The sequence below is a fragment of the Aythya ferina genome, assembly GCF_964211825.1.
Source record: "Aythya ferina genome assembly, chromosome: 16".
In the NCBI taxonomy this organism is placed as follows: Eukaryota; Metazoa; Chordata; class Aves; order Anseriformes; family Anatidae; genus Aythya; species Aythya ferina.
Genome location: NC_140315.1, coordinates 14,259,768 through 14,286,625, shown reverse-complemented (window position 1 = coordinate 14,286,625; position 26,858 = coordinate 14,259,768). Strand labels below are relative to the sequence as shown.

General features: G+C 50.0%; 1 protein-coding gene across 1 annotated transcript in view; it reads right to left on the bottom strand.

The window, feature by feature from the left end:
* The window catches only part of RIMS4 (regulating synaptic membrane exocytosis 4), a 54,892-nt gene extending 29,633 nt beyond the window's left edge, over positions 1-25,259 (bottom strand). Inside the window, exon 1 of the mRNA XM_084537726.1 lies at positions 24,963-25,259. Within this exon, the coding sequence (XP_084393852.1) occupies positions 24,963-25,059 (97 nt within the window). The 5' untranslated portion in view covers positions 25,060-25,259. The remainder of the gene's footprint in view (positions 1-24,962) is intronic.
* Between the last annotated feature and the right edge of the window lie 1,599 nt (positions 25,260-26,858).

Sequence of the window (26,858 nt, the reverse complement as noted above, 5' to 3'; positions counted from 1 at the left end):
GCCAACACGCTCACATTTCCCCTTTGTCACTGCGCTGTTGTCCCTAACGGCTTTAAAAATGTGAGATTTCTTCCTGTTTGGTCAGATGCTGAACCCCTACAGACCTGTGCGAAGATTTGCGTGCCATGAAACAATTCTGTGATTAATAAAAGAACTGCATTGCTCAGAATCAGAAAGAAAAAAAAAAGGAGACTCTTCCCACAGCTGTGCTCGAGCAGCCAGCACCTGCGGCAGCCTGGCACACACCGAGCTGAGAGGCAGCGTTGGGCACCGCCGGCCCTTTTACAGAGGTAGCTGTGCTTGGAGAGAGCCACGCTGTTCTCCTAAGGGGATGCTATTGCTAAGGGAAAATATATAAGTCCATTTCGGAATGCAGTTTAACAAGATGAACTCAATCTCATCATGCCTGGCAAGCTCCAACATCCTGCCAAGTATTCCCAAAGTCGACATCGTAATGGAGTGTGAATTATGAGCACCTAAAGAGAGGCAGCTTGTGCCGTGCTCCAGAACATGCCAGGCTATCATCACAGCCTGAATAATCCACCAGAAACGACAGAAAATGGCTGGGGATAAACAGGGGCACTAATCAGGCTGTTTGCTTCATTCCCCTTGTCCTAGTTTCAGCCACTAATAAAGTCACACCCTTTCTTCCCAAATTAAACAGAAAATCTTCCGTGGGGTGGAAAAAATATTTTAACATGTTCATTCTTAATCTGTGCAGATTAAGTGCACCCACGGAGCAGACCAGGATCATTCAGAGGGTTATTTTTATTAGGTAGCTGGCAGAAGGCAGCTGGCAGCAGCCCCAGAGGCTTCCTTTCCTTACCCACCGGGATGCCCAGGAGGGAGCTTCCCCTGCCCCATGGAGGAGCATTACAGAGCTCAGGGGGGTACGGGACGTCTGCAAGTCTGTGTACAGCAACAGTCCTATTTTTAAAGCCCATCAGGGCTTAATTTAGGTAGGCCAAAGCTAACTTTCTTCCTCATCCTTCCTATAAACGCTAAAATTAGCGCAGATCCAGCGCTCCCCTGCACAGCCCGTCCTTCCCTCCACCCACCCCAGCCCTTTGAGGAGCACTTTGCCTTCACCTCCCTCCCAGCCTGAGCAGGGGAAGCTCCAAAAACCACACGTCTGTTTTCAGGCCTGCCTGCAGCTCCCAAGCACCCCGCAGCCCAGATCCCAGTTCCTCAGGAGTTTGCTCCTCCAAGCTGCCCCGGCTGCAGTTTGCTGTCCCCCCGCCGATACCCGCACGTCTCCACCGCCGGGCTGGGGGAGCACGAGTGAATCCCTGCTTTGCTGCCCATCTTCCTGAGACACGCTTTCCTACCTTAAACTAGGAAAATGTCCTATTTTTTCTGCTCCTTTTGAGGTTAAACACAAACGGTTTCCATGATATTACATTTAATTATTTGACCTTTTTGATAATTCGGCTGTATAAGAGAAGAAAAAAGGCCAACGGTCTCATTTAGAAATTTCTAATGAGTTCTGCAATCCTAATATTCTGCAACTTTCAACAAATCACATGTCAGTGAAGGAAAAAAAAAATCTCAAATTTTCCTACCTACAAAAGAGACAAAGCTAAGAAACCCAAAGGTAAACCTATATACTGCGCTGCCAATGACTTTTAAAGAGATTTTTGACTATAATTTTTTTAAAAAAGGGAATAAGCTTTTCCTCACTGAAAAAAAGTTACAGCACCACAGCACTATAAAAAATTGATCATTTCTCTCAGAGTATTTCATGGGAACTGCTTTGCTGTGAGACTTCTCAGAATTCTTTCCATGTGTCTTTTTTGCTTTCCCCGTTTGCAGGAGCAGAACCTGAACAGCTTCTCCTGCTGGCTGGTTCTGCATTTTTATTTCTATAAGAAAACGGAGCGCGCTGCCCCCTGCTCTACCCCAACCTGCCATGCTTTGCAGGAGAGAGCAATTAAACGAAACGTCCGCGTGCAGGCAGCACGTTCACTGCTGTAACAATTCTTCAACAGCCTCCCAGCAAACCCAAATCCCTCCCTGCTGGCTGCCCAGCTCTCTAGGGACAGGCAGGCACGGCACTGCTGACGCTGCAGCGACCGCCCCGGGCAGAGCCGCGTCTCCCAGCCACAGCCTGGGCGCTTTTCATCTTCTTTCCTGTCTGAGCGAGGAGCGATTCGTTTAACCAAAAATAAAGCCTTGCTATGATAGCTGTAATGCAATGAGCGACATAGATACACGCTGCAGAGCAAAGAGGGGAGGCAATCTTGCCACTTCTTGGATTTGGGGGGCCTGAGGGTCACTTGGAGTTTAACCACCCCTCCTCGGCACCTGCCCGTCCCGGCTGGAAGGTGCCAGGGGCTGCTACCTAAACACACCCCCAGCCCAGGAAGGTTGGGCTGGCCGGCTCAAAGCACAGCAGGTACATTTGGCACAGCCCCGGGCTATTAGTAACAACAAATAACACAAACTCGTTTACCACTGCATGGCAATATTTGTTCCCCATTAAGCCGGGGGAAATGTCAGGCACAGCACTACCAATGACCAGTGCTTCAAAGCACAACCTCCTCGCTTCAAAACCCCAAACTTTGCAAGCTATGAAGATTTGGGCATCATGAAAACATGAAAAGCCAAAAGGTGAGAGGCAAGTTCATTTGCCAGGGCCATCCCTGAGCTTTCCCGTTGTTATTTCACAGGAAAGACCAGCGGTGGAGCCGACAGGTGTCCTTGGAAGTCCTCCAGCAGACCAACATCAGTTAGAAAGGCCAGGTCAGGATTTCTGGTTAATTACAAGGGAGTTGAAGCAGAGCACCCTGTCCTAATTCTGCCATCCATCTTAAACTATTAATAACTCTGAGGACATTGTTTAAGTCCGGGATCTGAAATATGAATGAGCCTGAGCTGCAGAAAACCTCTCAGTTTAGAAGAGGATCACAAAAATGAGGTGACTTCTCAAAAATAAAGCAGCTAGAAAACGTCACTGTAAGAAAATGACGGCAGAAGATGAAAGAGCTGCCCTGCCTGTGCTTTGCTAAACCAGGAAGCTTTGCAAGAAGCTCTTCTGCCCTTCATGAGCCTTCTGAGCCTGCCTGCTCACTAAGCTCACCTCTGGGAAGAGCCCACCTCACTGCTCCTCACTGCAAAAAGGCAACGGGCAAAACACCTCGCACAGCCTGCTCCTGAGCTGTGCTCTCCTGATGTGGATGGGGACTTTGAGGTTGTGAGCACCCTGGAGCAACCCAAGCTTCTCAGAGAAGCCAACACACCTTGCAATACGGGGGATATACAATTTATCAGACCCTTCTTTCTGGGGCACTAATTTGGATCTTTCTCCCCACCATAGCCATCTTCTCAGAGCATTCGTAGGGTGTGCGTCTCTCCTAGCTCCCCACCAAATTCAGCTGAAATGGAAGGCCTGTGCTGCAGTTAAAGGAGCGATCAAGAGAGAGGAGAGCATGAGGACTGGGATCTGGCTTCAGCACTGAATTGCCTCTCAAATTCACAGCTAAAGCGGGTAAAGTTTAGTTTTCGTTCAGACAATTCAGGGGAAAAAGCTGACAAGCTCTAATATGAGATCTCATTCACGAGATTTTTCTCTTCTCTTCTGTCCCTGCAAAGCTCTTTTAAGAGCAAGCCACTTTGTCAAAACCACGTGTGTGAGCACAAAGAGCGAGCATTGGTCTTGACACAATAAATGAGTCATGCAGTCTTTTGTTCATTTGTTATAAACAATTAAAAATGCAGCCACGTTTCTGTAACAGGCACGAAGCCACAGCGCCCCAGAGTCATTCATAAACTAGACTCATGGTGCAGAATCGCACTTAGAATAGCATTTGATTTCTGTTTAGCTTGGGTTGTAATTACTTCATCATATTTTCCTTAAGGAAATGAATGATCAAATTCACAAGGAGCTGACTTTAATTATACACACTGCTTAATAACTCGCGTCCATTTGGAGGCAGTTATTTGATCCACTGTAGACGCAGAGAGAGGGAGACGATGGCCTGGCTTCCAGCAGAGCCGAACAATCCCAGGCACTCGGCTCCTCGGCTGAGTTTCACCAGGCCATACAACCACCTGGGGCAGGCTTCTGCAAAGGTGCTTTCACGGAGTACCTGCAGCAGACTTGCTCTTGCAGACGGAGGCACGCTGCTCACACGGGTTGTCTCACTCGGCCACCTTTCAGGAGCACGGATTACCCTGACACAGCTCGAGCGCCGGGTCCTGCTCAGCTGGGGTGCGAGCAGAGCACCCTGCCCTTCGTGGCCACAATTTCTGGCTGCTGGAAGAAGAGGGTCAGGCCTCCTGCGCCTGGAGGCAGGACAGGGCCAGCCGTCACATTTTAAGCTCCAACATAAGCGGTTCATGGTTAATTACAAAGCAAAGCGGTCAAAACACCGCGTCATGTCACACAGGGAACTGCCCTGTCAATCACACCGCCTCGACGGCATCTTCAACTGGTGCCAAGGCAACGCATCAAGCACTGAAAAACACCATCCACCACTAAAAACTGGGACGCTGAAAGGTCATTAGCAGGCTCCCAGCCAAGCAAAATGTTGCACAGCCCAGCCCCTGCAGAGGTGCAGGACTCTCCATCCAAGCGACGTGCTCACCCACAGACAGGGCAGGCACATAACCGCCTCCTGCATCTGTCTCCTGCGTGCACAACGGGAGCGCTGGGTATAAAATCATAAAAACCTCGTTTGGTTTGAATTACCCAGTGACACATACATGGCAGCAAGTTCACCAAAAACCCACAATTTGTGCCAAACCTTTCTAAATGCATTTTGTAGAAGGAGCAGGGATGAACACAATGCTTTAGAGCACCTCGCTGGTTTCTCTCCCTTGACCTGGGGAGCAGAAATGAGAAGAGATGACCACGTCCACAGTGCCAGCTCTGCAGACAACACTGCCCGCCCAGCAAGATCAGGCAATACACAGCAATGTGCATCTCTGTTTGTTGGGAGGGAACGTTTTAACGTAAAGAAACAACCTTTGGTGGGAACTTTGTCACCAGGCAGCTCCTGGCCACGCACAGCAAGGCCCCAGAGGTCAGCAGAGGACACCGCACGTTACCCTTGCTAGCCAAGTGTCCGTGCCACAAGCCGCTTGCTTTTAGACCTGCATTTCACTTGTACACACCTTCTCATGCTTAAGTGGAGGCTGTGCTGAGGTAAAAAGGCCTTGGGATTTCTTGAGGTTGGTACCTGGCCACACAACCCCTTTTCCCCCCAAGCTGTCTTCAGAGCACCCCATGCAGGGACCACGCTGGTGACCGCATCCATCTGCCTGCGTGCCAGAAGCGACCTGTGCCAGGACGGAGCTGCAACTGCCCACTTATTTCAGCTATCATGAAACTGAACCTCAGGCACATCAGAAAATGGGTTTTGGAGAGAGACGCCAGGTCCCAGCCCATGCAGTCCCTGACCACAAGTGAGAATTTCGGAGCGAGCTCGGGCAGAGCAGCATCGTCCTCTCCTCTCCTCTCCTCTCCTCTCCTCCCTCTCCTGCCACCGGTTCAGTGCTCGGTTTCCCTGGCAACAAAAAAGAGCATCACCACAGCCTTCTCCCTCGCAAACGGCATACAAAAATGTGTCATTTTTTTCTGCTGGTGTCTTTTATCGCTAGGGAATAAGCCTGAACTCAGAACTCACCACTCAGCAAAGATGGAAATAGATCTCCATTATTTCTATTTAAAATTTAAGTATCTTTGGAGCCTTTAAGCTTGTCCAGAGATAGGTAGCGAGTAAGGGATTTTAATTCATTAAGTTAAAAAAAAAAAAACCTTGCTGAAGTTCACCTTTAAAGATAAATTATACAATCTGACGAATTTGGGGAAAAAAATGCAGCTCATAAATTTAAAATCTGTATTGTAGATTCTGTTAATATTCTCTTTTGAAAAGCATTAGAAATGAAGATTACAAATTTAATAATGTAACACAGGGGAGGAATTATCCTCCTCCCCACATAAAAAGGCAATTTGTTCTTGCCTATAAATTGACTTTCTATTACTGCCATTATCCAGCATAACGTGCTAAAATTAAAGGCTGCCCCACCGCAGCCCTGTGGCAACCCACGGCCCAGAACCTCTCGTCCCAAGGATTTAGGGCATCGGGACGAGAGAGGGGCAGCGGACTCTGCTCGCTGCCAAGTGCCATCTCCTCGCCATGGGGCATCGTGACACTGCTGGGCATTAACAAGGGACTGAAAAGCAACGGGACTAAACCAGTAGGGAGGGGATAAAAATCAGGAGCAGAGGAATATATTGGGCTGTGGGTGGAGGCTGGGCCTGCGCCCTGAATCACAGGATCATTAAGGTTGGAAGAGACCTCCAAGGTCATCTGGTCCAACCACCCCCCTACCACCACCATCACCCACTAAGCCATGTCCCCCAGCACCACGTCCAGCCTTCCCTTGAACACCCCCAGGGACGGTGACTCCACCACCTCCCTGGGCAACCCATCCCAGTGCCTGACTGCTCTTGCTGAGCAGAAATGTCTCCTCATTTCCAGCCTGAACCTCCCCTGGCACAACTTGAGGCCATTCCCTCTGGTCCTATCACTGGTTACCAGTGACCATCTGTGCCCAGCCCACCAGGACCCTTTTCCCCCGCAGAGCACCAGCTCTTCACCCCTCGGCATGCTGAGTGTGCCTGGACCACCGGGATGCTGCAACACCCGCACGAGGACTTCCTGAGCAGCACCAGGATTACAACCTATACTCAGGGGTTTCCTCAAACAGGCAACTACATGCAAACAGCTCCACTGAGACAACGTTAAAAACATACTTCATGTCTTCGCTGTCTGGTGTCCCATGGCTCTTCTGCTGTCTGTAGGATACTGATGGGTTATGACACATCTCAATAATAAAAGAAACCTCTCTGCCACTTCCTAGCAGCACCACCACCCCTCCCTTTAGCCTCGTCTTGGTGCTGTACCTACCCAGCTGCACATTCCTTCTGCCTCTTGATTTAACAAAATGGAAAAAAAAACATCCCTGTTTCACCCATCCTTCACACAGCAGGCAGCTGGAAAGCTTGCTCACATCTTCGTTAATTCTAGAAGAAATCTGAGCAACTAGCACTGGGGGATGAGTTTACAGCAGCTGCTGACGGTTCTTGTCATTTCTGTTCATGAATTGCAATGAGTCTTAAAAGGAACGAAGCCGGTGTTTGGTCAAGACTGCTGCAGAGTAATGACGGCCAGCAGGCCCAGAAGGGGCTGCCAGCAAGCAGGCTGGCGTGCCAGGCCAGCACAGGACCTGCTAATGGATGGCTCTGACCAGATGTGCCCTCTGCTCTGCGACAGGTCGGGTCTCAGCTTGTTGGAGGTCCCTCACTGCGTGCAGTCAGCAGTATTTGCTTAAAACCTCCCCAGTTACCCAAACGCTAATTCACAGGAGCTCAGCGCTGGGAATAATGGCAGAAAACGAACACGAAGGGGAGCTGTGATAACCAAAGAACCCGTCTGCGAGTCTGACACACGCACAGCAGCACCTCGCAGGCTCCCCCAAACCCAGGTTTCTGTCTCCCTGCTGCAGCAGTTACCAGGTCATAGGTGTGCAGATGGCTGGAGGTCCATGCCTTGCCCTTGGCCTACTCTGGAGAAAGGCATTGGATTTCACGTCTGCTCCGACCACCCGCTTCAATCAGAGTAGGCTATAAGGCGTTTGATTTTGAAGCCAATCACAATTCCAGCTCTCTGGATCCACAGGAGACTGCGGTGCATCCTCCTGGCACCCTGCGAGTCACATTCCTTCTCAGAGTCCTTCTGTTGTAAAACCCTTCTCAGAAATTTCATCTTACAAAGCACGACTCGGCCCTGTGAAAGTTATGCAAAATTTGACTTTTTCATTTTTTCTACTACAGAGATGTGACTTTCTCCACTGCGTTTTACTGCTATGTAAAGCAGCTTTCTCTTCCAACGGTCCCCAGTCCTTTGCACAGCTGCCTAATGAATTCAAAGTGTGACATTTTGTTTTTCACACTGAGGTACACGAGGTACAGCATCGCTGTGAGATGAACTGGAAAACACAGGAGGCAGCGAGCCCTTCCCAGCAGCCAGCCCCCACGCCCTCAGCAGCACCCCCTGTACATTACAACTCTCAGCTTGCACCCAACCCACCAGCAACCTTCACTAAACAAACCAACGTGAACTTTGTAGACTATATACAAGCCTCTACAAATAACAGCATTTCACAAACCCCAGAGAAATTCTCTCCTTATTTCTGATACTCCGTTTCCTACCCCTACCTGGCTACTTGGACGCTTTGGTCACGAAGCCGTTCCAGGATCCCAGTGGATGTAAATCCTAGAAAGACTTTCCAGAGCACTGCAAAAACTCCTCTGATGTCACCCACACAGGAGGCTACAAATTGGCACCGGGATTTGTCAACGCTTTGTTTTGATCTTTTGGCAAACAAATCCACCCTCTGAAATGTTTGCAGGAAGCAAAGATAAAAAGCAGTAATGAATAAAGACCAAAGAAGTTTGAAGGGCTTATTTTTACCAAGTAATCAATACCTTCTGGCAGCCTTTCTCCAGCTCTAATAATACCAGCGAGGACAGTAACCCTTGGCAATTTTTGTTCACCGCTCTGCAAACATTATCTAATTAAGCATCGCAACCTACTCCTGGGAAGGAAAAGAAAGAAGGAGAGCATGAGCTCAAGTTCTTCTACAACGAGAGAAGGTAAGAAGAGGGTGAGTGTTGGAAGAGAGAGACAGCGAGTGCTAAAACGAGGTTAGAGCTGAGGAGCTCCAGTTTTTGCATGCCCATTCAACCAACCACGTCGTCCCTCCGGGACCAGCTACAGAGGAAGGGTATATTGGTCACACAAAACGTGCTCACATTTGCAATCTGTGCTCAGCACAGCCCTTGGTTTTGCTTTGCTGTGATACAGCATTAGGACAGCTGCCCAAGCCAACGCATTAATAAATCAAAGTGACAATAAGGCAGTTGGAGGGAGATAAATTATTGAGCTCAAAGCAATTTAATGCTTAAAGACTAAACCGCAAAAGATGGGAGCTGCTGAACACAGAGTCTGATTTTCCTTGGGACAGCTTTACTGATATGCTCAGGCTGCCAGTCCGCTGAAAATCTGGAAGAGGAAACGCTGCATCTTATCTCTTCGTTAAAACATGGCAAGTGATGACATCAATTTCATCTAAGAAGCAATTTCTCTTTGCAATCACTGAGTTCTTTCATACGGCTGTTTCCCACCTTCACTCCGCTGAAGCCAAGAGGCGGATGATGGGTGGCTGACAGTAACCTATTTACAGCTCTCTTCTCCATCTGAACTCAATTTATATGACTGGCGCTGCGTAAGAGTCCTCCGAGATTTCTTACATGCAGGATGGGCTGGGGATCTATTCTTCTCCTTTCACAGCTGGCTGTTCCCAGTAACTCCCACTGCAACGCACCCAGGAGAGAACTGAACTCTCCTAAAGCCTACCTGCCATAGCCAAACCCGTCCTGCACAGCCCGTTATATTACAGTGGAAAGATGTTCCTATTGAAAGCACTACAAATAAAACAGCAGTTGCATTAAATTAAATTCACACACACACACTCCTTCGTGTTTAACAAACACAGAACCTTATTCAAGGATCCCAATTATAAAGCAAATGGGTAATAGAAATCCATCTCTCATACAGTCCCTCATCCCACAGGGACAGCACGTTTCATATTGACTCATCTTATATAGATGGTTTTATCTTTGAAGAGTAAGAGATTCTTAATATACACCTTTAATGCCAACTTTACCAACAGGATGACAGTCACTCAGACATTTTGTTGAGAGTTAACTATTTACAGCCTTACAGGCTATTAACGCCGCACACCCCAGGCCTCTGACTTGGGGGAAGGTGCCTACAGCCTCCAGAAGATTTGTGGGATTCCTTGCTAGAGTCAACAAGACCATCTCCCTAAAATCTCATCCCCTTCAGGAAGGTTTGTGCTGGTTGCCCACATGCAAAAAGACCTAAGAAACTTGTAATTATATTTCACGAGTTATGGCCAACGCTGTTGTCATAAAAAAGCAGTACAAGGAAAAATGTTACTCTTGACAGTAATGAGATTTTGCTTAAAAAAAGAAGAAAACCATAGAAACGGTTTCCTCCAATGTTGAACATCTTCCCAGTGAGGAACAGAGAGCAGATGCCCTACATAGCTTCCTCCCTTCTAAGCAGCACATGCACCAAAACCCAAAGGTTAAAGAATATGCTCAGCAAATTTTCGTCACGATAGCCAAAACCGTGTGCTCAGCCCTCTCAGTTGCTTTCAAAGTTTCCCTACCTTGCAGCTCTGCTTTAATGTTCCTAATGGAAAAACTGGGTCAGCTACAAATCTCTGGTCGGCATCTCGATATTATGGGTTGGCACTCTGAACTTCTGTTGGCTTTTAGAGGTTCGATACAAATCTTGCCCTTTAAAACCTAACGATACAGCTTGGGGCCTCCAGCCATCCTCAGATCTGTTCTTCTGTGTCTTAAAGAAAACAGTTTGAAGGGAAAGACAACGTCAGCAAGGACCCTAAAACAGTAGAGAGGTGAGAGAGACAGGTGCTACATCAATAAAGAACACCCATATTTTGCTCAGTTCTCAACAGTGTATTTGCTAAATATACACAGGAGTTTGGTGCCTCCTTGAAAATCAGGATGAAGAAATAATGACACAAAAAAAAGACAAAATCCAGCCCCAGATCAGGAGGTACGTTCAGAAGTGACAAAGGCAGCATGAGGACAGAGTTAGAGCGAGGTACTCCAGGTTCCCTCCAGTCACCCCAAGTAACTCCTAGGTGCTCCTCTAACCACCGTGGAAGCTGCACCTCCTCCAGGCTCTGTTTGCCCACACAAGGCTCTGCAGCACACAGCAACATGTTGCAGTACCGATGTACTTCCTTTAATCCCACAAAAAGCCACCGGTTGACTCGGTGACTCCAGGCAGTTTTGATATGACCACCTGTGCCAAGGCTCACAGCGGGAATAAACCCCCGCAGGACTTCAGTGGGCACCTGACTCTTCGGTGGTGATCTGCCATATTAGAGGTGGGAGATGGATTTCAGGTCATCGACTCAACCAGGAAAGGGCCCCGGGGTGCTCACCTCGACCTAAGCCAATGTCTAAGACCTAAGCCACATCTAACCCCAGAGTCAGCATGCGTCGATACAAATCCACTTCTGGAGCCTTCTGAACTAAGTATTTTCTATTACTTTGGGGCAGCCATTACAGAGTCACAATATTTAGTCAACCTTTTACTTCTACAGTCATTAATCATGCACCATTTAACTACTGGTTTGTCATTTACTCTCCTAATCCTTTTCAAATCCTTCTGCTTATTTTCACATCTTTTTCCAATCTCGTTCTGTGCGCCTTGTTAATTACACTCCTTCGCTGTCATAGGCTGCTTCAGCACAGACACGGTGAGCCCGAGGTGGTGCGATCGCTTGCTGGGTTGTGTCCAATGCAGATTTGCCACTGCAACGTTTAAAACAAAGCCATGTCATGGGAAGATCACAAAATATGCTTAATTGTCTGGACAGCTACTTAGGACTCTATGAGGAGGAAGGGAGAGGGGCCATTTGGTGTTGTGCTTGAAGACAATGTTTCTAACCCTGCGAGGTACAAGGAGAAAAATTGCCCATGGTTTCCATCTTTTTAAAATAAATAATGCTGTTCCCTTGCCTTTCAAAGGGCTGTTGTTTGCATTTTCGTCGTTCACCCCTGCTGGTCTCGGGAGACTGGCAGCCTCTCAAAGAGGGCAGGGGAGGCCAGCCCGGATGTTGGAGGTTAGCAAAAGCCAGGATGTGGCAAAAGCCAAGTGACAGGTGTCAAATACGGGTGGTAGATGGATGAGACAGGTGTCGCCTTAAAATTTAAACCCGACTGAATTATTCATAGCAAGAAGGAAGACAAGAGGCCAGGCAAAGTATGTAACAGACAGAAGGAACTGAGGGAAGGAGATGGTTGCCGTGAGGAGCAGCGGACTGCTTTTCAGAGGTACCCAGAGTTTAGAAAGCCTACCCAAAATGTACGTACGGCTCCACAGATTACTCCCAGAGACATTTTGGGAGGGGAGGCTGCAGGTCCCAGCAAGAGTCTGAGCACATATCTTGACATCCACACGCCCTCTGGACTCTCAGTTTTCATTTCACTTCTGGAGCCAGTCTTGACCTTTCCTGCCAGTTAGGCAAACGCTAAGACAGTGCATACGGAGAGTGGAAAGGCCGCAGAGTAACGGCTTCGTTCAGCCCGGGACAGCTAACCAAGGCTGGTGAGGATCGGTTACACGCCACCATCGCTAGCTACTGACTCAGCATCTCCAAAAAAAAGCTGGGAGGAAACGCTCAGCACTCCCACCTCCCCCGGAAAATCTCGGAGGTGGCTAGCAGCCCACCCGAGGAAAACGTGCGGAGCTCCACAGGGAGCTGAACTCAGGCAGCTCCGTTCAGCTCGCAGAGAATTGTTGAGACGCAGCTTTCAGAACAACACTTCCAGCTGAAACCCAAGTGTTTAACTACAACCCCTGCAGGCTTACCGACTGCCTCCCAACACAACGGCCTGCCCCGTTCAGGAGGCTGTTGGACAGCTTCCACTTGCCAAGAAAACTGCTGTGGCCGCAAGCGCCAAGCATGCTCGTGTGTAACCCGACTAGATCAGCAGCTTGGAATTAATTTAGGAGCGTGGATCAGTTCTCAAACATTATTTTTTTTTGCCATCAGTAAGACCAACTGAAAGTGCTAAAGAGGAATTATTATGCATAACACCTGCAAGAACTTGCTGTAAACACATTTGGCAGTATCGGGAGGTTCCTTTATGGCAGAATCCATTTTTATATACACCTAATATTTTCAGGTTTTCAAACGATTGTCAGTGTGTTTGTAGAGGCTGTTAATGAAACTCGCTGCTAAATGCAGTTACGATTCTGTAGCTATTAATACAACGTGACATCAGTTATGTCAGCTTCCGAGTGAATCACAGTCGCAAACTTGTAGGTGTTCGATAGCTGGTTGTCAAGTTGAAATAGAACATTGTTAAATATAATCCAACTCTGTCCTAGTTTTTCAGCTCTTTTCCTCTTTGTGTGCTGCAGCCTTAGTGGACTGAACACCTGCAGTTCTGAAGAGATAAGCACAGGAAAATTAAGGGAAAAAACACATCGACTATTAGACCACTTAGATCAGCAAGTTTTAAAATGTTTGCTTTTGACTGCAATTTCATCTCGAATCTGAGAACTGTAAGAGCTCACGAGAACAGGTCAATGAATCTTTCACAATGCCTAGCAAGACGCACTCATATCAAGATGTTAAGCTTTCTTTTTTTTCCTTACAAACTGAAATAAAAGGATGAGAATCTTTGCTATCATAGATATTTAGCATTAGAGCAGGCAAAATCCAGCTTTCAAACCATTTACTAAGGCAAAATACTGCTCGAATCCACATTACCGACACCTGCAGAACACTTTTGTATCAGTCAGCCCGTACACAAAAACATTCATAACAGGACAGACAGAAGCCTGGGAAATCATTCATGAGCATTTTGATCAATTAAATGTTTTCAGCCCATCATGATGTCACCCCACCAGGATTCACTTCCCCCTGCACCGCCTGCCTCCCAAACACTTCGTGTGCGGTTCATATCCTGGACAGCTCAGCTCTGGAAGCCCAGCCTTTGGACGCCACGGCAGGTGCTGAGGGAAATAAACAGTTTTAGAGATTTCAGGAAATTAAGCACAATTGTGGCCCGAATGAAGACTTCCTGATTTTCCACAGTCAGTCTGTCCTACAAGCAGATGGTTGCAGCGAACAGACTGTGAAAACGGTGTCAAGTACACCAACGAAAACGGACTGTGGATAATTAGCCTGATATTACTCCTACAGCTGCAAGCCAAATTTCACCTCAACCACCCATACAACGTTTCATGGGCCTCTCTAGTAGGTAAACTGGGTGGCATGGAGTCAAAAATAGGAAACAGTGAAATAGGACCAACATGATGCCATGGTAGGGGCACCTGGCTTGGGCTGGATCTTGGCAAAATTGAGTTTAGGATTTAAAAACAAAACAAAACAAAACAAACTGTTGTCCCAGAGAGTCGAGAAGGAGTGGAAAATATCAGTGGTGGAACGGCCACGGGCTGCCATACAGAGAGTATCTTCAGCTTGCTCCTTGCCAAGTCTCTAGCTTATCAATAAAACATTGAGAACAGCTTTCTTGATGTCAAGGGAAAGGAGCCAACAAACATGTGTTGTCTGCACCGCGAAGAAATCCACGATGCTAATTTTGGAAAACATCACCTGGTGGAAACGTGTAAATACAGAAAGAAAAGGGGGAAAAAACAGATGGGAAATGCTGAGAACCCTAGCGGGACACTGTGAGCGCAGAAGTAGCAGCAGGAACTGAAGCATTTATAGGCAGACCAAAACCATGGGGGCTCTACCCAAAGACCTGAGGCTGCTGTCCAAGGTGGCCCCAGGGCCAGCAGTGCCCGGAGCAGCCGATGGATTGCATGCAGGAGGCTGCTGAAGGGATTGGCCCCACGTGTGGCAAGGTCATTTCCCCCATCGAGTGATCTTGGAGCCCCCAACAAGGAGCCGAAGGTAGGAGCAGGTGCTGGGGGTGCCAGGAGCACGGCAGATCTTCCAGCGAGATGCTGCTCCTCCGGCGCTGCGGAAAACAGGGGCAGATGCTTTAAAGCTGAATTATGCAGGAACCGCCCCGTGGAAAGCAGGAATACCTGCCTTACTGCAGGCACCCCGACGGGCAGGGAGGGCACCTCTTCCAGTCTCAGCCCCATCCCGCAGCTCACAGAGCCCGTAGCTGGGTGCCGCGACGGCCCCAGCCGCAGGAGGAAGGCACAGCGATGGCACAGGAGCGGGTGCCATGGGATGCTGACGTTACCATGGAAATGTCCCCGTACCGCGCAACATTTTGACACCGTCTGATTTCCGAGAGGCAGCGAGGACGTGGCAGCCTGCAACGCCCGCACGAGGGGGCTGTCAGAGCTTCACCACGGGTGTCCCTGCAGCCCCTTCGGAGCGCCCGGGCGGTGGGTTTTGACCAAGCTGGCAGCTTTCAAAAGCACACGAGGAAGCTTTTAACAAAACCAGCTCCATAAACCACTCTGATTTCATGTGTACCATCTGCCAGGCCAGGTGCTGGTCTGCACACCCACCTGGGGCATTTCTTGCCCTGGTTTCCACACCAGCGTTCTCAGTGCTCCTCCATCAGCCTGTTCCCATCCCGAGGCTGCTCCTCCGCTCGCTGGCTCAAGCCCGGACCAGCAGAGCTTCAGCCTCACACAAGCAGGACTGCTGCTGATTTTCACAATGGCTGTGGGCAGATGCGGCCCGAAATCCCATTCCTTTTCAATAAAAAGTAGAGCCCGAAACTCGCAGGCGTTTCTGCCCAACTTTCCATATTTAATATTTAAAACAAGCACGTGCTCTGGTTGTCAAAACCACGATCCGTGGCAGAAAGCTTGTTTTTATCTTGAGCTACACCAACTTAGCCTGTTCCGTCTTATTACAAAGAAACAAAAATCCCAAATCCAGAGGGGATGCATCTGTGGGCTGTGATTCCCAAAGGCAGATGTACAGGGATCAGGCAGACCAGGTACAAAACCGTGTGCTTCCTGACAGGTACCGAAATCACCTCTGACCAAAGGGGAAACGTAACAGTGGGCTGTGACAGCAACTCATCCTGGTTGTGGGGTTTTTGTTTTGTTGAGGTGGGGAGCAGTGGCCAACTATCAAACCACAGAAGTTAGAATGGATCGCTACCTACCTGCACCATCGGATGAATTTTTAAAACCCCTGTGGAGGTAAAAGGGCCCCGCAGAACTGCTGCAGGGCAACTGCCCCGATCCCATGGGCCACCAGTGAGACCTCGTATGGGCTAACAGGGCTTCAGCCAGCGGGAGGCGGCACGTGATGGACATCAGAGCGCTACTGGGTCGTATTTGCCATGATGTGGCTCTCTAGGAACAAACCGGCTACAACAGCTGGAAGTCCGACAAGCATGAAAGAGGAAAAGCCTTCTCATTTATTTCCCTGACAATGCAATTAAAAACAAAATACGGATATAAAGCAGCAACATTTAAATTTGGAGTCAATTTTTCCTTTTTACTTGTGCTGCGATTTCACGCATCGAATACAAGAAAGGAAAGGTAAATAGTAGAAATAAAATTAAAAAAAAAAAAAAACAAAACACCAGCCACCCACACAATCCTTCCAAGATGCTGAGAAGTGCTAAATGAGGAGCTGGATTTCCAACAAAAAAAAAGAAAAAAAGAAAAAACACATTAATCTTCTTAGACATCTTGGCTGTGACACAATTACCGTGTTTCCCATCCCCGTGGCAGGACACATTTCCTGCTAGCTGTCAGTACTCGCGGTATCGGTGGGCAGCCGGTGGGAGTCCCACAGCACTGGAGGCAGGTCTGACCCCGCAAACACCGAGCTCTTACAGCTACGGGGATGGTGAGATCCAGAGAGGGACAAAATCACACGTGCCATGGGGAGGGAGACACCTCACAGTCCCAAGAGGTTTGCAGGGATGCTGCAGTTCACCTGTGGATCCTCAGTTACAGGTCTCTGCTTCTCAGGCTGCCAAAACCATCCAAAACAGTGCAGTGCGCCCAGAGTTGGGGGGACAAAGCTCCCTGGTATAGCCATGTCCCCAACCCCAAATCCCACCAATGTCCCGCAGCACAGGTCTGGGTAAATGGCAGACACAGAATTTAGGCGGGTACCGACGGGATAAAATAGGTCACCCCACAAATCAGTGAGAGGAGACTCAGCAAAGGCACAAGCAGTAGCTCCGAACGCAGAAAGAAATTAAATGCACAAAGGCCAAAGAGGGAATGAGCAGCCAGGCAGCAATCCTGCACAGAACAATCTGGAAAGGGGCACGGATCACATCCAAAACGCAAGTCAGGAAGAGGGGTGCTCCTGCAAATGCTGTGCATTTATAGGAACGTCGTCCCCGAAGCGTGGGGGATGATTTCCTCTCTGCTAGCAGCCGGGCAGAGCTCAGCCAGAGCAGTGTCCATGATGCTCCGCGAGCAAGAGCCTGAACACAGCAATGAGGGCAACGCAGTGCTGGCAAAGTGCTCCGTGCTAAGAACCAAATCAGGCTTCTTTAATGTAAAAAGCAAGAGGCTAAAAAGGAGGGAGAGGGACGAGAGAGAGCGACCGTGGCGATGACGGTCACCTCCTGACGTCGGGGTATCAGCACGGGGAAGAGGAGCGAAGCCTTCCCCTACAGCCAGCAGCGATCGGCTGCCTCCCGCGTCACTAGGAGCAAGACACCAGTAACGCGCTTAATTTCCTTAAAGATTTAGGTTGAATTTTTCAGGAAAGCTGTCCTTCTAATTAGAAACTTCAGCAGGAAGATGACAACAAGCTGGGGTGCTGACAAGTGACTTCTCAAGGACACCTCCCACCCCTATGCTCCTCGGAGTAAGGACACGCAGACATGAGCAAGAGCTCCTTAGTCATAAACCAGGTTTAACAGAAATGTGAGATTCACCCCTGTACACGCTGTACTCTCCAGCTTGTTGAGCACTTGAACATTTTAACTGGCTTCTGCAAGATCGTGCGAGTTCTTTGTGTGTTGGAAGAAGGTGATATAATGCTAATGGCACGAGGCTGAAACCCATTAACTGCCACGGGGATTGAACTGTGGCTAGATTTGGTTAAAAAACAGGGGGTGCTGAGCTCTGCTTTATTCCTATGCGAAGTTCAGCTGGCTCAGGGCTTCCAGTCCTTTTATTCATGCTGCTTTGCAAAAGCAAAGCCAAAGATCCAGCTTAAAAGCTGATCCCAGGCAAGCACAGTTTGGTAGCACGAGCAGAGCGTGCCCCGTTCGTTCGTGCTGCCAGCAGGTGGTCAGAGCACTGGCACCTGCTGAGGCCTCGCTCGTGTTGCACGATCCCTGCCCTGACACATCCCCACACAGCGCAGCTCTCACAGCCTGTCCCAGAAGCCAAAGCCAAACCTCAGAGGAGCATTCCTGGGGTACACGGATATTCAAATGGTGCCGAGCAGCTCGGCAGAGGACTAGAAATCCTCGTTCAACCACGCTGGCCGTGCTTCGAGGCAGGTGGCTGCGGGAAAGAGCAGGGGCGGAGGAGATGGGAGGCCCGAGAAGCCCGCGTAAGGCAGGTCCCACTGCCCACTAACTGCGTCAGCAGCTTGCAGACCATCCCCTAAATTAAAACACTCATGTTTCTAATCTAACCGAGGCACTCAAATACGGGCAGATAGGGCTTCAAAACATAATTGCACAGATAAATTATTTCTCAGAACAGCTACTCCAACCAAACATGATTATCCCCCCACACGAAGCAGGTTCATACATTGTCAAACAGAAACGCTGAAGCAAAGCACTTCCAGCACTTCCCAGCTTGTTCTGATGCAGGAACCTGACGGAGTAAAGACTATTTTTTTTAGCCTGGAGAACAGAGTGCTTTTGAATTAATAAATGTTGCATTAGAATTAATTTCACATGAAATAGAAGCAGGAAGGAAACAGTTTCTCCTAGACAGAAAGCTTTCCAGGGACACACTTCTCTATTTGCAGCAAATTGACAGCAAAACAAGGGGAAGAGAGACACTTCCCCTGTGGCTGGCGGAGATGACACAGAGGCAGCCCTCCACAGCTCCTGCACACGTGGCTGGGGAGCACCAACATCCTCACAGCATCCGGCAGGAGATGTACGGCCGGCTGGGCGCCGTCACCTTCGAGGGAAGCAGCGCTGTGCTCTCCACGACTGCAAGCAAGTTCTGTGGGTAGAGGGAAAATAAGGAAAAGGTTTCAAGTCCCTCGCTCCTAAAGCTGACTCTTTCACGGGGTTCTCGCTCCCTTCTGGTCTCGAAGGCGAACAAATCCTTACTGTGCCTCTGCAGCCCTCCCCGTGCACACCGGTCACACAGCGGGCAGCGGATCCACAGGACCAAGAGTTCAGTGCAGTGCCTTCACTGCACAGGAGGTGCAGGAACAGCACAATCCGGCAAGCTCCGTGCCGATCCGAGGTCTGCGGTGGAAGATACTCATCAAGTCTGATCCGGATTCAGTCCCGACAAGGCTCCGCAGCCATTAGCCACGGCACCTCTGCTGTTGGTTCACTCCATACACCTTCCTTTGATGGAAGAGTGATTGTTCCAGCAGCTCCTCTAAAATCATTCCTATTTTTAGTTTTAATCCCTTTGTAAAACAAAGGTCTGCTTCCACAGAGCCAGAACGAGCCCAGCTGGGAGGAAGGCACTCCTTCCAACCAGGACAACCTGAGGCCAAGGTACACCCCACGGAGAGGCAGTGAAAGCCATGTTTTTTCATTCTATGGTTCCATGAAAAGCCACAGCTTTCACTGCCTCCTGCACAAGAGAGCCAGCGAGGTTCATAGCAGCGATCAGGCCACAAGCAAACTCCCTCCACACCCGGTTATTCCAAGGCTGATTCGGATTTGCCCTGCAGCATCCCCTGGGTAACGCATTGCCAGATGAGCCCCAGATTTTAGGTTTGTGCAGGGCTTCAGGGATGAACTATCATCTCACTTGTAAAAGGTTAACAGGAAAAATACTTAACATCCCCACTGTGCAAATAATTTGCCTTGTCCTCCGTACGTTCTCTGTGTGAATGTGGTTACCTACCTACCAAATAATTAATAAAAGTGGGTTTGGGGTAGTCTGTAAACCTCTTAGCTTCATCCAAAAGAAGGAAAAGCAGACCACAAGGACTTAACAATTTCAATATATATATTTTTAAAAAAGAGTAATGCTTGAATCATCATTTTCTTTAACATTATGTGCACCCCAATCCAGCACAGTGTTGCCATTGAGAAATATCCATGGCAACTTGAAAACCTACATAGGGGATCTCTCTATTTAATAACTTCACGGCTCTTTAATGTTTAAAATTATAGAGAAGTTAAATGTTTAAAATTAGAGAATTTCAGCAGATACAACCCAGACAAAAAAGTTTTCTAAACTAACCTAGAAGCCTGCACCCAGCCCATTGTTCCAGCCCGGTATTAAACGTTTACCAACCCACTGAATTAACATTTCACACAGTTGCTCTTCAAAGCAATTGATCGTGGCGCAGTGCATCTGCCAGTACTCGATAGCGTGTGAAAGCAGCAGCCGAGGCTGAATTTTATCTCGAGCTCAACTCTCTTCCGAACAAGCAGCTGCCACAAGAAGGCTTACTGGCAGTATCTAGGAGACATTTTGACTTTGGAAACCATTTTCTCTCTGCCAGACACTTGGCTCCAGCTGGCTGAGGCACGATCTCCTCCTGCCGTCTCGTGGCCGTGGCCCGCTGACCTGCTGCACTCCGACGTGTCCTCTGCAGCTGCACCACGGCTCCTGCTGGTTCCTCATCAGAGCCTCTTCGCTCTCCAGGCTTTCACAGGTGTAGGATCCCTGTAACTCAGGGATGCCTGGACTTCAGGGCAGCTGTATCTGCAACACGACCCGTGGTTACAGGCTCCCAGACATCCAACCTGTCTCTCTGTCGGGGCATGCCTTAGATGCCTGCTCCCAGTGCAAACAGGTTTCCTTCCCAAGGAAGGCAGGACTCGGGATGGAAGAGAAAGGAGCTGGTGCACGCCTGCCCCTCACTCTTCAGTCCCAGCACAGCTGGAGCAGACACTCGGGCACGAGAAGTGCTCCTGGATCCTGAGGTTCACGCACAGTGTCTCCAGCAACCCCAAGGACCAGCTCTGAGAGCACTCAGGACAATGCCACTCCTCAGAGACACCGCAGGACGTGCAGGTTCCACAGAGTTCAGAGCAGGCTGCCCTTACTTCAGTGATCTTTAGCCCTTCCCTACCTGTGTGTCTTCAGGTAGGATCTGTGTCCTCTGCAGCGCACAGGGTCCTGGCTGGAGGCTCCCCTCTCCTCAGAGCCAAGGGCTGCTCCTGGATTCCCACCAGGACCCCTCTTACACCAACTGCCCCCACCGCACAACCACCTCCCCTCTCCTGCCCAAAGCCCACAGGGTTTTTCGCCTACACCTCCAAGTCACTGCTACTGCTCTCTACCAAATCCTCGCCTTCTGCTCTGCTTTAGAGAATTTCCCCAAACTCCAAGCCCCACAGCTGGGACGTGCAGGCCCTCTGCAGCAAGCAGAGGGTTCAGCAGAACATCCCCACTGACCCTAAGGATCCTCCTCGGTCCTGGACAGTGCCAAGACCTCTCGCGGTGGATTTCCAGCACCCTGCTCCACACTGCTCGGGGTTTTTGACTGCAACCTGCACACAGAGCTCGCGAGCTGTCCCCAAGGCAGGTTGCCACAGCCATCGCAAGTCCTTGACAGCCTATTTTTAAGCCACGTGCACTTGCCACCTCGCAGTTCAGGCCCTTCTGACACGTTGCCACCAGCACAGCAAATTGCTGCTTCCAGCCAGGAGCAAGAACAGGAGCAAGGCGGATCCTTCACACAACCAAGATTTGTGCTTAGTTAAAAATATGCATGGGTTTAAGGCTTGCATTTCTAGAGAAACGTGCACAGAGTGCAGTCAGTCACATTTAACATGCTGGTGATGGACAGCAGGCAAAGCAAGTCAGGAGAGGGCCCCGGGATGGCAGGCAGGCCCTCAAAGGCCAGCAGGGCAGAGGAATAATCCCCAGGACAAGTGCAACCAAGGCAAACCACCCTGCTTTGTACAGAGAGGCATGTAACCGTTTGGACATTTATGCTTAATTTAAAAAAAAAAAAAAAAAAAACAACTCTTTTTAGTCTACTACTCCATTAGGGAAAAACTAACAGAGTTCAGGACAGGCATTTGCATAAGTTAAACCAACACCTAAGCAGGTAATAACCACAGTTTCAGAATCCTTACCTTCCGCTGACATTGATGGGGACCTTCGTGGAGCAAAGGCAGCAGCACTCAGCCGGCAGGAAGCACAGCAACATTACCATGCCGAGATCAAAAGAGTTATTAACCTCGAGTCCTTACACTATTGAGTGCAGACAGTAATTTCTGTTATTTCAGAGCCCCACTGCAGCTTACCAGCGAACAGAGCTCAGTGTTTGCTCAGAGTATCCTCTTTGTGTAAGCAGCTGAGGAATGAACAGGGTATTACAACACAGGAGAGCAAATTTCAGTGCCACTCCACATCCATCTCTTTGGAGAGACAGGCACGTGATCTTATTTGCCACGGCACACATCTGAGGCTCTATCACCCCCTCCCCACGGGGTGATTAGCTCTGGAAGCATTCAGAAAATCCACTTTCTCGCTCCAGGTCCTTCACTGCCATCACTGTCCTGTGTATACTCGCCTCCAGCCTCTGTGCACTGTGATACGAGCAGCATCTGCATCCACTCCACTGCCGAGAAATCAGTTTTCTCACATCATCACCGGTTTTGTGGCAAGCAGAAGAGAAGCTGAGAACAGCCTTCTCATCTGCTGCCTGAAAGATGGACACTAACAAAAGGGCCAATACAAAAAAGGAAACATTACAAGTAAAAGCATTTCTCAAAAGCAGATCCATTTTTCAAGAGAAAAAGTGGAACATCCTAGAACCCCCAGATGGTTCCAGCACTGGCCAAACCTGGCTAGCTGTTTCCATGTCACCACACCTCTCAGCATGGGCTCTCCTGAAAACTTCCTTCTAATCCCTTTAATCTGACCCACCTGTAGTAACTCAAATGAAACAACTCAAAAATTGTCCTTGTTTGATGATTTGAGTTCTCATTAGTTCCCAAGCACCTCTGTTCAGAAGGAGTGGTGTGGCCATTTATCAACTCCTCGTCTTTTTCCGTAGGATGAGCATTCTCCTAAAGATGTGCTTCTCAGCTTCAGACAAAATGGATGATGTGCCTGTTTGAAATAAGCTTGCTTACTTTACCAATGCTCGTGGGATCAATTTATTTATTTTTTTGCTGCCACCTCCTGTGGAGAACATCTTGCCATATGCAACATTCACCTCCCTGAATGAGCTATCAAGATTTTATTTTTTTTTTTGGACAGAAATCACACTGCAACCCAAACTGGTCAGAACCTCACTCTACGCATGGGCATGAAAATTACAGAATCTCTTCTGGCACAATTTCATCATTTATCATTTCCCTTTTGTGACATTTACTTCCTTAAAAAAAAAAAAAAATCCAGGCTTCTGGTTTTAACACACACACACAAATACAAAGCAGCACACACTCATCCTTACTGGTTGCTCATACGTGTCTGAACACACATTCAGAGGCACAAAATACAGAAATAAACGCTGCAACATCCCCGGTGTGCTGCACAGCACCCCAAACAGCTTTACTGATGAGGCTAACTCAGGCAGGCAAGATCCTCTCTTAAGCTGCTGGAGAATGAGGTCTTAATTGTAGATTTATTTAATTCAGAGGTGAGCACTTGTGCTGTATAAAGACAGCCTATCAGCATTCATGCATGAGCATTCACTAAGTGTGAATAAATAAATACAATTGTGTGCAAACCCATTTTTCTAAGCGCTGGAACAGGAAGCATTTGCTTAAACCATCACCCAGTGCCGAGCAAAGGGGCTGGGCAGCAGGGAACGAAATGCTGCTCAGGGCTTCGCGCCGGGTGCTTGTACTCCAGCATGTCTCACCATCAGTCATTTCTGAAGCAACAGCGCCAAGACTTCCCAAAGCTCCCATTATCGCCATGCATGCTCCCCGGCATCCAAACCAAACATGAAGTGAAAATAAATCAAGAGCAAAATGTTGAGGATAACATTAAAATAAATATCTATCCACTGGAGGATGCAATCTTCTGCCTGCTGCCTGGCATCCTTGCATGATGCTGATGACAATCATAAGTTAATCACACAGATGATGAATTTATTCTTACGTCAATTCCTTTAGAAACAACAATGTTAAAGGTGCAGCAGTGCTGATTTGCCCATGTATTCCTGCTGGCATCTGCACATCCTGGGATGAGCTCCCAGACAAAGGAGCATGCCGGCATTTTGAGGGATGCAACCATGACAGTCCATGTTAAAACACGCCTTAGTTACCAACTTTCATTATTTGCTGCTCAGATTCATGTATGGGTTCGGTCTCTTGCACAGCACGGACTGTGAAAAACATCTTTCATTTACGAGTGAGCCACTGGGGACAGATGAAGCGCTTACAGCCACTGCATCCACTGCCTTGTGCCCTCCCTACCCACACAGCTGCTGTGCTGCCCTCCACTCCCGGCACCTTCTCCAGCACCCGGTGCCCTTCCTTTCCCATTCAATCCAATTTCTTTCCTGCTTTTCCTTACCCTACAGCCCTCTTTTTGAAGCTTGGTCTCATTTTATGGACACTGCCAACTCTTTGAGGCCAGAAACGTCTTTACAAAGCAGACAAAAACCACCGCACCCGCTCTGAGAGGCTTCTGCACTTCCATGTATGTCATGATCCACTTCACTCTCGTTTAAAGGGACTGATTGCCCCGCTCCCCAGCCCTGAAGGCTCAGCACCCCTCAGCCCAACCAGCCTGAGAGCCGGCCGCGATGTCCGGCAGCAAACCCACCTCCTCCCTGGAGGCAGCCAGCACCAGGCGGCTGATGCTGAAGCTGTTCTTTGGCAAATCTCCCCCGGTTTCGATACCGATGGGAAGACAGAGCATGTTTCATCGCCACGAAACGCCTTCCCTCCTAACCTCCGCGGACACACGCTCCCTGATGCGTACTGGTGGGCATCCCAGCGCCAGGCACACCGTGGGTGCTGGACCACCCCTGGGCAGCCGCTCCTTGTGGCCGGGGAGCCGAAGGGGACCCCAAAAGGAGCCCACAGGTGGGGACCACTGACACCCCCAGCCCTCACCTTGGGCCAGGGCGAGTGCCGGCACCCCACAGCCCCCAGCTCCCCCGCCAGCCCCCGACCCCTGGGAGCGCAGCCCCCTCGCTACCTGCTCCCAGCACAGCGGTGGCCGGGCAGGCACCGTCCCCTCGCCCCCCACAGCCCCTCCCCAGCCCCTTTCGGCTCCTTCCCCCACCCAGCCCCGAGCCCGCACCGCTCCCTCTCCCCCTACCCGCGTCCTCCTCGTCGAAGCTGTTCATGCAGGGGAAATAAATGGCCAGGGCCTCGAAGGAGGCGGAGAGGCTGAGGCGGCTCTGCGACCGCTCCATGAACAGCCCGGAGCCGGGGGCACCGCCGGGGGCTTCCCCCGCCGCCGCCGCCGCCGCCGCCGGTGGCTTGGCCAGCTTGGCCGCGCCATTCTTCACTCGGAGCACGGCCCGCGGCGTCTTGGCTGCGGCAGGGGCCTCGGCGAGGCGGTGCGGGGCGCTGCGGGGCCGAGCGGAGCGGTGCGGAGCGGAGCCGAGCGGAGCCGAGCGGTGCGGAGCCACCTGCTGCCGCCCGCCGCTGCCGGCGCCGCCCCGCTCCGGGGCCGCGGCCCCGCCTCACGCCCGGCACCGGCGCCGCCAATGGCGGCCCTGAGGGGAGGGAGGGGAGGAGAAGGGGAAGGGGATGGAGGGGCCGAGCCCGGGCTCGCCGCCCTCCGGCCGGGCTCATAGCGCAGCCCCCCGGCCCCTCTGGTTCGTGAGGGGAGCCCCGGGAGCGGGTTCGCCTCAGTGCGGTGAAGGGGGTGCCGCCATTGCGGTCCGGTGCCCGTCCCCCCCATAGAAAAATAAACACAAAAGTTAGAGTTTGAAGGTGTTTTTCTCACAAATGTGGTCCCAAGGGTGGTCGTCACGCTGAGCCCTACCGCCTCCGTCTGCCCCGTACACGTTTCTGGTTGTATTGAAGGATATTTGTTGGCAGGGGGTGCGAGGCGCCATGTGGGGATGGAGGAGGTGAAGGACACCAGGAGCTGCCCCATTCCCCAGCTCGGTGCCATAAACGGCTCAGGGCCCCATTTCCCCATGCTCTGCAGGGTTTTAGGACACGGGGTGGGCACATTGCTCCCAGGGGCACCGTGTCAGAGAGGCAACAGCCATGAGAAGACCTGGGGTGGCTGGCAGGAGGTCCCCCAGAGGAGGCGGACGCAGCTCACTCGTAGTGCTCTGACTTGAGACAGAGAACGGCATCGGTGGTTCCTGTAGACTAAAGGCCCAGCAGCAATGGGAGAATCCATACCTTTTTCTCCTGAAACATTTATTTTCAGAAATAATTGCTTCAGAAGAAAATTTCTGAGAAGAGGTTTCACTCATTACATGTCTCAGAAGTCCCTCTGCGGCCGTGGAGAAGTCTGTACCCAGCCTGGCCGTGGTGGCATTTAATGCCATGCGTTGAACTTCCTCGCGCCTCTCTTCCTCCCCCATCCCACATGCCATAGGGCAGTGCCATCGGCATTCATCAGCAAACATCTTTCCCCCAGATGATTCTCTTTGGATACCAGTAAATAAATAAATCAACAAGAAAAAAATAAAAAACAAACACAATGTGGAGGTATCTGAGTTACCAGGCAGAGCTTGCTTAGCATTTAAACTGGTTCTGCGACACGCCATTTGATAGATGCTGCTGGGAATTTGGGGCACCACAGCAACAGAGTGAATTTTCAGCTCATCCCCAAAGGCTGGCTGCTTGGATTCCTCTGCTGGCAGGCCCCGTGAGGAATTACCAGTGCCGGCTCAGACGTGCCAGCTGAACACCACTTGCTCTCAAGTGCCACAGACATCGTGACATCGCCTGTGCCCGTTCTGGGGAAGGGAACCTGCCCTATTGTGATTTATTCACTGCCTATAGGCCTCAGATGGAGACATGGAGTATGTTTGCTGACTGTAGCGCAGTGTCCCCAGCGAGGATGCTGTCATCTGGTGGCACAAAGGAAGACATTCTCACATGCTTGTTCTGTCCACCCATCACTGTAAGGAGATGCCGTCCCACAGCAAACAACGTGACAGGCCTGGTCTTACAACAGGCATATCAGAGCCCTATGTCTCCATCCAGGAATAAAGCACGGAGAAAGCTGCTGTAAGTTGAGTGC